The following is a 12,891-nucleotide window of genomic DNA, read 5'->3' as shown; positions in this document are numbered from 1 at the left end:
TTTCATTATAGCACTTTATGGTTTTTGCGACTGCACTTGAAGAAACTTGCAAAGTTCTTGAAATTTTCCGTTTTGACTGACTTTCATGTCTTAAAGTAATGATGGACTGTCGTTTTGCTTTGATTATTTGAGCTGTTCTTCCCATAATATGGACTTGGTCTTTAACCAAAAAAGGGCTATCTTCTGTATACCACCCCTACCTCGTCACAACTGATTGGCTCAAACACATTAAGATGGAAAGAAGTTCCAGAAATATACTTTTAACAAGGCACACCTGTTAATTGAAATGCATTCCAGGTGACTACCTCTTGAAGCTGGTTGAGAGAATGCAAAGCTGTCATCAAGGCAAAGGGTGGCTAATCTCAAATAGAAAATATATTTTGATTTGTTAACACTTTTTTGGTTACTATATGATTCCATATGTGTTATTTCATAGTTTATGTCTTGACTATTCTACAATGTAGAAAATAGTAAAAAAATAAAGAAAAACCCTTGAATGAGTAGGTGTGTCCAAACTTTTGACTGGTATTGCATATATATATTGACTGAAGACGGGAGACTGCAGCCATTTGGCTGGCCAATTACCGTCATCCAAAATTCTATGACCGTCGCAACCCTAATCCCAACCCTCCACTCACCCCTGCCGTCGGAGCTCTCGCTGGCCCTCCTGCGGTGCCTGTTGTTGGGGTTGAGCATGGTGATGTAACCACACTGGTGCTCCAGATCCACCTTCTCCCTCAGCAGCAGCAGGGCCTTGTGGACACACATGTTGGAGGAGGAGAACTCTGGGTGGGGGGGGGGGGGGATCAGAAAGAGTTAAACTAGGATAACACAGAAAGATTCTCAACTCTTACATGTGATACCTCCAACGTGTCACTTCTAACATGTGTCACTTCTTGTTGTCAACCAAATTCAACTGTTCATAGAGAAAGAAGAGGGCTTGAGAAAGCAACAGGTCTCTGACTTGATTATCAGATACTATCGTCAGTTCTGCAGGCTCAGATAGATAGCAGTGCATCAAATACAGCAGCTTGAGAACCAGCTACCTCCTTTGAGATCCTCTCGGTCAAACGGGAATGGGACGTGAACTGTCTCTCCATGACCCTGCAGCCCATGGCCCTGTAGACCCAGAGAGACTTACGTTAGAGTGTGTGCGTGTGTGTGTGTGTGTGTATGTATGTCTTACCTGTATGAGTACAGCGGAGTGTGTGAGGGCGTCATTGAGCATGGTCAGCACGTTGGACGTCGGAACCACACCGGGGTCGTGACCCCAGGAAGTGATCAGCAGCCTGTCAAAAACCTGGAACACATACAATAACCACCAGGAATCCCCACAACCAGAAAAACTAAGTGTGTCTTTCTGATGACAGGTAGTAGCACTCAGGCCAGGCAGCAAGGACCGGCAATTTCACACACACAGATAAAGGCTAGTACTAAACTAAAACGGATGTTCAACGGAAGTCCACCACTGAATTAGATTTTTAGACCAAGAAGATTAATCTGTGTCCGGGAAACCAGTCCACAGAATATCGGACAATTAAAACTGACCTGATGTCCGGTAGTTTCTACAGACTGACCTGGAAGATGTCCGGTAGTTTCTACAGACTGACCTGGAAGATGTCCGGTAGTTTCTACAGACTGACCTGGAAAATGTCTGGTAGTTTCTACAGACTGACCTGGAAGATGTCCGGTAGTTTCTACAGACTGACCTGGAAGATGTCTGGTAGTTTCTACAGACTGACCTGGATAATGTCCGGTAGTTTCTATAGACTGACCTGGAAAATGTTTGGTAGTTTCTATAGACTGACCTGGAAAATGTTTGGTAGTTTCTATAGACTGACCTGGAAAATGTTTGGTAGTTTCTACAGACTGACCTGGAAAATGTCTGGTAGTTTCTACAGACTGACCTGGAAATGTCTGGTAGTTTCTACAGACTGACCTGGAAGATGTCTGGTAGTTTCTATAGACTGACCTGGAAAATGTCTGGTAGTTTCTACAGACTGACCTGGAAGATGTCTGGTAGTTTCTACAGACTGACCTGGAAAATGTCTGGTAGTTTCTACAGACTGACCTGGAAAATGTCTGGTAGTTTCTATAGACTGACCTGGAAAATGTCTGGTAGTTTCTATAGCCTTACCTGGAAAATGTCTGGTAGTTTCTACAGACTGACCTGGAAGATGTCTGGTAGTTTCTACAGACTGACCTGGAAAATGTCTCGTAGTTTCTATAGACTGACCTGGAAAATGTTTGGTAGTTTCTATAGACTGACCTGGAAAATGTTTGGTAGTTTCTATAGACTGACCTGGAAAATGTTTGGTAGTTTCTATAGACTGACCTGGAAAATGTTTGGTAGTTTCTACAGACTGACCTGGAAAATGTTTGGTAGTTTCTACAGACTGACCTGGAAAATGTCTGGTAGTTTCTACAGACTGACCTGGAAATGTCTGGTAGTTTCTACAGACTGACCTGGAAGATGTCTGGTAGTTTCTACAGACTGACCTGGAAAATGTCCGGTAGTTTCTACAGACTGACCTGGAAAATGTCTGGTAGTTTCTATAGACTGACCTGGAACATGTCTGGTAGTTTCTACAGACTGACCGGGAAGGTGTCCGGTAGTTTCTATAGACTGACCTGGAAGATGTCTGGTAGTTTCTATAGACTGACCTGGAAGATGTGTGGTAGTTTCTACAGACTGACCTGGAAGGCAGTCGTAGTTTCCATAGACTGACCTGGAAGGCAGTCGTAGTTTCTATAGACTGACCTGGAAGATGTCTGGTAGTTTCTATAGACTGACCTGGAAAATGTTTGGTAGTTTCTATAGACTGACCTGGAAAATGTTTGGTAGTTTCTACAGACTGACCTGGAAAATGTCTGGTAGTTTCTACAGACTGACCTGGAAATGTCTGGTAGTTTCTACAGACTGACCTGGAAGATGTCTGGTAGTTTCTACAGACTGACCTGGAAAATGTCCGGTAGTTTCTACAGACTGACCTGGAAAATGTCTGGTAGTTTCTATAGACTGACCTGGAAGATGTCTGGTAGTTTCTATAGACTGACCTGGAAAATGTTTGGTAGTTTCTACAGACTGACCTGGAAAATGTCTGGTAGTTTCTACAGACTGACCTGGAAAATGTCCGGTAGTTTCTACAGACTGACCTGGAAAATGTCCGGTAGTTTCTACAGACTGACCTGTAAAATGTCCGGTAGTTTCTATAGACTGACCTGGAAAATGTTTGGTAGTTTCTACAGACTGACCTGGAAGATGTCTGGTAGTTTCTACAGACTGACCTGGAAGATGTCTGGTAGTTTCTACAGACTGACCTGGAAGATGTCTGGTAGTTTCTACAAACTGACCTGGAAGATGCCTGGTAGTTTCTACAGACTGACCTGGAAGATGTCTGGTAGTTTCTACAGACTGACCTGGATGATGTCTAGTAGTTTCTATAGACTGACCTGGAAGGCAGTCGTAGTTTCTATAGACTGACCTGGAAGATGTCTGGTAGTTTCTACAGACTGACCTGGAAAATGTCTGGTAGTTTCTACAGACTGACCTGGAAAATGTCCGGTAGTTTCTACAGACTGACCTGGAAAATGTCTGGTAGTTTCTATAGACTGACCTGGAAGATGTCTGGTAGTTTCTATAGACTGACCTGGAAGATGTCTGGTAGTTTCTACAGACTGACCTGGAAGATGTCTGGTAGTTTCTACAGACTGACCTGGAAGATGCCTGGTAGTTTCTACAGACTGACCTGGAAAATGTCCGGTAGTTTCTACAGACTGACCTGGAAAATGTCCGGTAGTTTCTATAGACTGACCTGGAAAATGTCCGGTAGTTTCTACAGACTGACCTGGAAGATGCCTGGTGGTTTCTACAGACTGACCTGGAAGATATCTGGTAGTTTCTACAGACTGACCTGGATGATGTCTAGTAGTTTCTATAGACTGACCTGGAAGGCAGTCGTAGTTTCTATAGACTGACCTGGAAGATGTCTGGTAGTTTCTATAGACTGACCTGGAAGATGTCTGGTAGTTTCTACAGACTGACCTGGAAAATGTCCGGTAGTTTCTACAGACTGACCTGGAAGATGTCTGGTAGTTTCTATAGACTGACCTGGAACATGTCTGGTAGTTTCTACAGACTGACCGGGAAGGTGTCCGGTAGTTTCTATAGACTGACCTGGAAGATGTCTGGTAGTTTCTATAGACTGACCTGGAAGATGTGTGGTAGTTTCTACAGACTGACCTGGAAGGCAGTCGTAGTTTCCATAGACTGACCTGGAAGGCAGTCGTAGTTTCTATAGACTGACCTGGAAGATGTCTGGTAGTTTCTATAGACTGACCTGGAAAATGTTTGGTAGTTTCTATAGACTGACCTGGAAAATGTTTGGTAGTTTCTACAGACTGACCTGGAAAATGTCTGGTAGTTTCTACAGACTGACCTGGAAATGTCTGGTAGTTTCTACAGACTGACCTGGAAGATGTCTGGTAGTTTCTACAGACTGACCTGGAAAATGTCCGGTAGTTTCTACAGACTGACCTGGAAAATGTCTGGTAGTTTCTATAGACTGACCTGGAAGATGTCTGGTAGTTTCTATAGACTGACCTGGAAAATGTTTGGTAGTTTCTACAGACTGACCTGGAAAATGTCTGGTAGTTTCTACAGACTGACCTGGAAAATGTCCGGTAGTTTCTACAGACTGACCTGGAAAATGTCCGGTAGTTTCTATAGACTGACCTGGAAAATGTTTGGTAGTTTCTACAGACTGACCTGGAAGATGTCTGGTAGTTTCTACAGACTGACCTGGAAGATGTCTGGTAGTTTCTACAGACTGACCTGGAAGATGTCTGGTAGTTTCTACAGACTGACCTGGAAGATGCCTGGTAGTTTCTACAGACTGACCTGGAAGATGTCTGGTAGTTTCTACAGACTGACCTGGATGATGTCTAGTAGTTTCTATAGACTGACCTGGAAGGCAGTCGTAGTTTCTATAGACTGACCTGGAAGATGTCTGGTAGTTTCTACAGACTGACCTGGAAAATGTCTGGTAGTTTCTACAGACTGACCTGGAAAATGTCCGGTAGTTTCTACAGACTGACCTGGAAAATGTCCGGTAGTTTCTACAGACTGACCTGGAAAATGTCTGGTAGTTTCTATAGACTGACCTGGAAAATGTCCGGTAGTTTCTACAGACTGACCTGGAAAATGTCCGGTAGTTTCTATAGACTGACCTGGAAAATGTCCGGTAGTTTCTACAGACTGACCTGGAAGATGCCTGGTGGTTTCTACAGACTGACCTGGAAGATATCTGGTAGTTTCTACAGACTGACCTGGATGATGTCTAGTAGTTTCTATAGACTGACCTGGAAGGCAGTCGTAGTTTCTATAGACTGACCTGGAAGATGTCTGGTAGTTTCTATAGACTGACCTGGAAGATGTCTGGTAGTTTCTACAGACTGACCTGGAAAATGTCCGGTAGTTTCTACAGACTGACCTGGAACATGTCTGGTAGTTTCTACAGACTGACCGGGAAGGTGTCCGGTAGTTTCTATAGACTGACCTGGAAGATGTCTGGTAGTTTCTATAGACTGACCTGGAAGATGTGTGGTAGTTTCTACAGACTGACCTGGAAGGCAGTCGTAGTTTCCATAGACTGACCTGGAAGGCAGTCGTAGTTTCTATAGACTGACCTGGAAGATGTCTGGTAGTTTCTATAGACTGACCTGGAAAATGTCCGGTAGTTTCCGGAGCCTGGAGCCCTTGGACAGCAGCAGGGAGGGAGGACCCTGGCCGGTCACATGGTACAGATAGAGCTTGAACCAGATGGAGCTCACTTCGGGGATGGCTGGGCCAATGTGCTACAGGGGGAAGAATAAAGTTTATTTATTCATAAATGTATGGTTGAGGGAGATAGGGAGAGATGCAAGCACATACTACTTTATGTACCATTATATGAATCGGATTAGCTGGCCAAGGTTCAAGGAATTTACAAGAATGTTCAAATCCTGAAAGAAAATAACAGCAGCCGAATCCACCCTGCTGACTGTGGCCGATCCACCACCCTGACTGTGGCCGATCCACCCTGCTGACCGTGGCCGATCCACCCTGCTGACCGTGGCCGATCCACCCTGCTGACCGTGGCCGATCCACCCTGCTGACCGTGGCCGATCCACCACCCTGACTGTGGCCGATCCACCCTGCTGACCGTGGCCGATCCACCCTGCTGACCGTGGCCGATCCACCCTGCTGACCGTGGCCGATCCACCCTGCTGACCGTGGCCGATCCACCACCCTGCTGACCGTGGCCGATCCACCCTGCTGACCGTGGCCGATCCACCCTGCTGACTGTGGCCGATACACCCTGCTGACTGTGGCCGATACACCCTGCTGACTGTGGCCGATCCACCCTGCTGACCGTGGCCGATCCACCCTGCTGACCGTGGCCGATCCACCCCGCTGACCGTGGCTGATCCACCCTGCTGACTGTGGCCAATCCACCCCCCTGACTGTGGCCGATCAACCCTCCTGACCGTGGCCGATCCAACACCCCACTAACATTGGCCGATCCACCCCGCTGACCGTGGCCGATCCACCCTGCTGACTGTGGCCAATCCACCCTGCTGACCGTGGCCGATCCACCACCCTGCTGACCGTGGCCGATCCACCCTGCTGACCGTGGCCGATCCACCCTGCTGACCGTGGCCGATCCACCCTGCTGACCGTGGCCGATCCACCCTGCTGACCGTGGCCGATCCACCCTGCTGACCGTGGCCGATCCACCCCGCTGACCGTGGCCGATCCACCCCGCTGACCGTGGCTGATCCACCCTGCTGACCGTGGCCGATCCACCACCCTGCTGACCGTGGCCGATCCACCCTGCTGACCGTGGCCGATCCACCCCGCTGACTGTGGCCGATCCACCACCCTGCTGACCGTGGCTGATCCACCCTGCTGACCGTGGCCGATCCACCCTGCTGACCGTGGCCAATCCACCCTGCTGACCGTGGCCGATCCACCCCGCTGACCGTGGCTGATCCACCCCGCTGACCGTGGCTGATCCACCCCGCTGACCGTGGCCGATCCACCCTGCTGACCGTGGCCGATCCACCCTGCTGACCGTGGCCGATCCACCCCGCTGACCGTGGCCGATCCACCCTGCTGACTGTGGCCGATCCACCCTGCTGACCGTGGCCGATCCACCACCCTGCTGACCGTGGCCGATCCACCCTGCTGACCGTGGCCGATCCACCCTGCTGACCGTGGCCGATCCACCCCGCTGACCGTGGCCGATCCACCCCGCTGACCGTGGCTGATCCACCACCCTGCTGACCGTGGCCGATCCACCCTGCTGACCGTGGCCGATCCACCCCGCTGACTGTGGCCGATCCACCACCCTGCTGACCGTGGCTGATCCACCCTGCTGACCGTGGCCGATCCACCCTGCTGACCGTGGCCAATCCACCCTGCTGACCGTGGCCGATCCACCCCGCTGACCGTGGCTGATCCACCCCGCTGACCGTGGCTGATCCACCCCGCTGACCGTGGCCGATCCACCCTGCTGACCGTGGCCGATCCACCCTGCTGACTGTGGCCGATACACCCTGCTGACTGTGGCCGATACACCCTGCTGACTGTGGCCGATCCACCCTGCTGACCGTGGCCGATCCACCCTGCTGACCGTGGCCGATCCACCCCGCTGACCGTGGCTGATCCACCCTGCTGACTGTGGCCAATCCACCCCCCTGACTGTGGCCGATCAACCCTCCTGACCGTGGCCGATCCAACACCCCACTAACATTGGCCGATCCACCCCGCTGACCGTGGCCGATCCACCCTGCTGACTGTGGCCAATCCACCCTGCTGACCGTGGCCGATCCACCACCCTGCTGACCGTGGCCGATCCACCCTGCTGACCGTGGCCGATCCACCCTGCTGACCGTGGCCGATCCACCCTGCTGACCGTGGCCGATCCACCCTGCTGACCGTGGCCGATCCACCCTGCTGACCGTGGCCGATCCACCCCGCTGACCGTGGCCGATCCACCCCGCTGACCGTGGCTGATCCACCCTGCTGACCGTGGCCGATCCACCACCCTGCTGACCGTGGCCGATCCACCCTGCTGACCGTGGCCGATCCACCCCGCTGACTGTGGCCGATCCACCACCCTGCTGACCGTGGCTGATCCACCCTGCTGACCGTGGCCGATCCACCCTGCTGACCGTGGCCAATCCACCCTGCTGACCGTGGCCGATCCACCCCGCTGACCGTGGCTGATCCACCCCGCTGACCGTGGCTGATCCACCCCGCTGACCGTGGCCGATCCACCCTGCTGACCGTGGCCGATCCACCCTGCTGACCGTGGCCGATCCACCCCGCTGACCGTGGCCGATCCACCCTGCTGACTGTGGCCGATCCACCCTGCTGACCGTGGCCGATCCACCACCCTGCTGACCGTGGCCGATCCACCCTGCTGACCGTGGCCGATCCACCCTGCTGACCGTGGCCGATCCACCCCGCTGACCGTGGCCGATCCACCCCGCTGACCGTGGCTGATCCACCACCCTGCTGACCGTGGCCGATCCACCCTGCTGACCGTGGCCGATCCACCCCGCTGACTGTGGCCGATCCACCACCCTGCTGACCGTGGCTGATCCACCCTGCTGACCGTGGCCGATCCACCCTGCTGACCGTGGCCAATCCACCCTGCTGACCGTGGCCGATCCACCCCGCTGACCGTGGCTGATCCACCCCGCTGACCGTGGCTGATCCACCCCGCTGACCGTGGCCGATCCACCCTGCTGACCGTGGCCGATCCACCCTGCTGACCGTGGCCGATCCACCCCGCTGACCGTGGCCGATCCACCCTGCTGACCGTGGCCGATCCACCCTGCTGACCGTGGCCGATCCACCCCGCTGACTGTGGCCGATCCACCACCCTGCTGACCGTGGCTGATCCACCCTGCTGACCGTGGCCGATCCACCCTGCTGACCGTGGCCAATCCACCCTGCTGACCGTGGCCGATCCACCCCGCTGACCGTGGCCGATCCACCACCCTGACTGTGGCTGATCCACCCCGCTGACCGTGGCCGATCCACCACCCTGACTGTGGCTGATCCACCCTGCTGACCGTGGCCGATCCACCCTGCTGACCGTGGCCGATCCACCCTGCTGACCGTGGCCGATCCACCCTGCTGACCGTGGCTGATCCACCCCGCTGACCGTGGCTGATCCACCCCGCTGACTGTTGCCGATCCACCACCCTGACTGTGGCCGATACACCCTTCTGACTGTGGCCGATCCACCACCCTGACTGTGGCCGATACACCCTCCCGACTGTGGCCGATACACCCTGCTGACTGTGGCCGATCCACCCTGCTGACTGTGGCCGATCCAACACCCTGACTGTGGCCGATACACCCTCCCGACTGTGGCCGATACACCCTGCTGACTGTGGCCGATCCACCCTGCTGACTGTGGCCGATCCACCCAGCTGACTGTGGCCGATCCACCCTGCTGACTGTGGCCGATCCACCCAGCTGACTGTGGCCGATCCACCCAGCTGACTGTGGCCGATCCACCACCCTAATGACTGTGGCCCATACACCCTCCTGACTGTGGCCGATCCCAAATCCTGACTGTGGCCGGATCCACCCTCCTGACTGTGGCCGATCCACCCTCCTGACTGTGATGTAAGCTCGCGAGATCAGGATCGTTGAACAAGGCAAAACAACAATGGGTAAAGAATAGAATTTCAGTTGACTTCCTGGATGGACTGAATTTAAAAGTGACTTGACTTCAACCCTGGAAATGCTGTTAGTCAGAGAGACAGGCTTGGCACCATGTCCTATTAAACCCCGCTGACTGTGGCCGATCCACCACCCTCCTGACTGTGGCCTGATCCACCACCCTCCTGACTGTGGCCTGATCCACCACCCTCCTGACTGTGGCCCGATCCACCACCCACCTGACTGTGGCCCGATCCACCACCCTCCTGACTGTGGCCGATCCACCACCCTCCTGACTGTGGCCTGATCCACCACCCTCCTGACTGTGGCCCGATCCACCACCCACCTGACTGTGGCCCGATCCACCACCCTCCTGACTGTGGCCGATCCACCACCCTGCTGACTGTGGCCGATCCACCACCCTGCTGACTGTGGCCGATCCACCACCCTGACTGTGGCCGATCCACCCTGCTGACTGTGACCGATCCACCACCCTGCTGACTGTGGCCGATCCACCACCCTGCTGACTGTGGCCGATCCACCACCCTGCTGACTGTGGCCGATCCACCACCCTGCTGACTGTGGCCGATCCACCCAGCTGACTGTGGCCGATCCACCACCCTGCTGACTGTGACCGATCCACCACCCTGCTGACTGTGACCGATCCACCACCCTGACTGTGGCCGATCCACCACCCTAATGACTGTGACCGATCCACCACCCTAATGACTGTGACCGATCCACCACCCTCCTGACTGTGGCCGATCCACCACCCTGCTGACTGTGACCGATCCACCACCCTGACTGTGGCCGATCCACCAACCTGCTGACTGTGGCCGATCCACCACCCTGCTGACTGTGGCCGATCCACCCTGCTGACTGTGGCCGATCCACCACCCTGCTGACGGTGGCCGATCCACCACCCTGCTGACTGTGGCCGATCCACCCTGCTGACTGTGGCCGATCCACCCTGCTGACTGCGGCCAATCCACCCTGCTGGATGTAGCTGTACAGCTGAATATTTCTTCAGTTGTATAGTGTTGTGTAGTTGTATAGTTTTGTAGTTGTAGTTGTACAGTTGTGTAGCTGTATAATTCTGTGGTTGTCAAGATGTATAGCTCTGTAGCTGTATAGCTCTGTAGCTGTATAGTTCTGTAGCTGTATAGCTGTATAGTTCTGTAGCTGTATAGCTGTATAGTTCTGTAGCTGTATAGCTGTATAGTTCTGCAGCTGTATAGCTCTGTAGCTGTATAGTTCTGTAGCTGTATAGCTGTATAGTTCTGCAGCTGTATAGTTCTGTAGCTGTATAGCTCTGTAGATGTATAGCTGTATAGTTCTGTAGCTGTATAGTTCTGTAGCTGTATAGCTCTGTAGCTGTATAGTTCTGCAACTGTATAGCTGTATAGTTCTGTAGCTGTATAGTTCTGCAGCTGTATAGTTCTGTAGCTGTATAGCTCTGTAGATGTATAGTTCTGTAGCTGTATAGCTGTATAGTTCTGCAGCTGTATAGTTCTGTAGCTGTATAGTTCTGTAGCTGTATAGTCCTGTAGCTGTATAGTTCTGTAGCTGTATAGCTCTGTAGCTGTATAGTTCTGTAACTGTATAGCTGTATAGTTCTGTAGCTGTATAGCTGTATAGTTCTGCAGCTGTATAGTTCTGTAGCTGTATAGTTCTGTAGCTGTATAGCTCTGTAGCTGTATAGTTCTGTAACTGTATAGCTGTATAGTTCTGTAGCTGTATAGCTGTATAGTTCTGCAGCTGTATAGTTCTGTAGCTGTATAGCTCTGTAGATGTATAGTTCTGTAGCTGTATAGCTGTATAGTTCTGCAGCTGTATAGCTCTGTAGCTGTATAGTTCTGCAGCTGTATAGTTCTGTAGCTGTATAGTTCTGTAGCTGTATAGTCCTGTAGCTGTATAGTCCTGTAGCTGTATAGTCCTGTAGCTGTATAGTCCTGTTGCCGTATATTCCTGTAGCTGTATAGTTCTGTAGCGGTATAGCTGTGTAGTTGTACAGTTGTGTTGTTGTATAATTATGTGGGTGTGAAGTTGTACATTTCTGTAGTTGTATAGCTGTAATGTTCTATAGTTGTATAGCTCTGTAGTTGTATAGTTCTGTTGTTGTATAGTTCTGTAGCTGTATAGTTCTGTAGCTGTATAGTTCTGTAGCTCTATAGCTGTATTTCTCTATAGTTGTATAGCTCTAATTTAAATATATTTTTATTTGGATTTAATGTAATGGACATGCACAAAATTGATGAAGTGAAATTTTAAAAAATACTTTAAAAAAATATATATTATAAATGGAAAAGTGGTGCGTTCATATGTATTCACCCCTTTACTATGAAGCTCCTCCCCTTTACTATGAAGCCCCTCCCCTTTACTATGAAGCCCTTAAATAATATCTGGAGAACCAATTACCTTCAGATGTCACATAATTAGTTAAATAAAGTCCACCTGTGTGCAATCTAAGTGTCACATGATCTGTCACATGATCTCAGTATATACAGACCTGTTCTGTTAGGCCCCAGAGTCTACAACACCACTAAGCAAGAAGAACCACCAAGCAAGCGGCACCATAAAGACCAAGGAGCTGTCCAAACAGGTCAGGGACAAAGTTGTGGAGAAGTACAGATCAGGGTTGGGTTATAGAAAAATATCAGAAACTTTGAACATAAATTCATTACAAAAAAATGGAAAGAATATGGCACCACGACAAATCTGCCAAGAGAGGGCCGCCCACCAAAACGCACGGACCAGGCAAGGAGAGCATTAATCAGAGGGACAACAAAGAGACCAAATATAACCCTGAAGGAGCTGCAACGCTCCACAGCGGAGATTGGAGTATCTGTCCATAGGACCACTTTAAGCTGTACACTCCACAGAGCTGGGCTTTACGGAAGAGTGGCCAGAAAAAAGCCATTTGCTTAAAGAAGAAAATAAGCAAACACGTTTGCGTCGTGGCAACATCATGCTGTGGGATGTTTTCCATCAGCAGGGAAACCGGTCAGAACTGAAGGAATGATGGATGGCGCTAAATACAGGGAAATCCTTGAGGGAAACCAGTTTCAGTCTTCCAGAGATTTGAGACTGGGACGGAGGTTCACCTTCCAGCAGGACAATGACCCTAAGCATTTTGCTAAAGCAACACTCGAGTGGTTTAAGGGGAA

The 12,891-nt window shown here is 51.4% G+C and overlaps 1 protein-coding gene across 2 annotated transcripts in view; it reads right to left on the bottom strand.

Moving 5' to 3' along the window:
- Window positions 1–12,891, bottom strand: part of fam91a1 (family with sequence similarity 91 member A1) — a 132,119-nt gene that overhangs the window by 40,410 nt on the left and 78,818 nt on the right. For both annotated transcript variants that reach the window (XM_064979458.1, XM_064979459.1), the window contains 4 exons: window positions 5,722–5,856; window positions 1,187–1,300; window positions 1,047–1,119; window positions 639–785 (listed from right to left, as the gene is read on the bottom strand). In XM_064979458.1, the coding sequence (XP_064835530.1) occupies window positions 639–785; window positions 1,047–1,119; window positions 1,187–1,300; window positions 5,722–5,856 (469 nt within the window). The remainder of the gene's footprint in view (window positions 1–638; window positions 786–1,046; window positions 1,120–1,186; window positions 1,301–5,721; window positions 5,857–12,891) is intronic.

Source organism: Oncorhynchus masou, chromosome 12 (genome assembly GCF_036934945.1).
Source record: "Oncorhynchus masou masou isolate Uvic2021 chromosome 12, UVic_Omas_1.1, whole genome shotgun sequence".
NCBI classification, from domain to species: Eukaryota; Metazoa; Chordata; class Actinopteri; order Salmoniformes; family Salmonidae; genus Oncorhynchus; species Oncorhynchus masou.
Note: the sequence above shows the minus strand (reverse complement) of the source record. Positions and strands in the feature narration are given on the sequence as shown.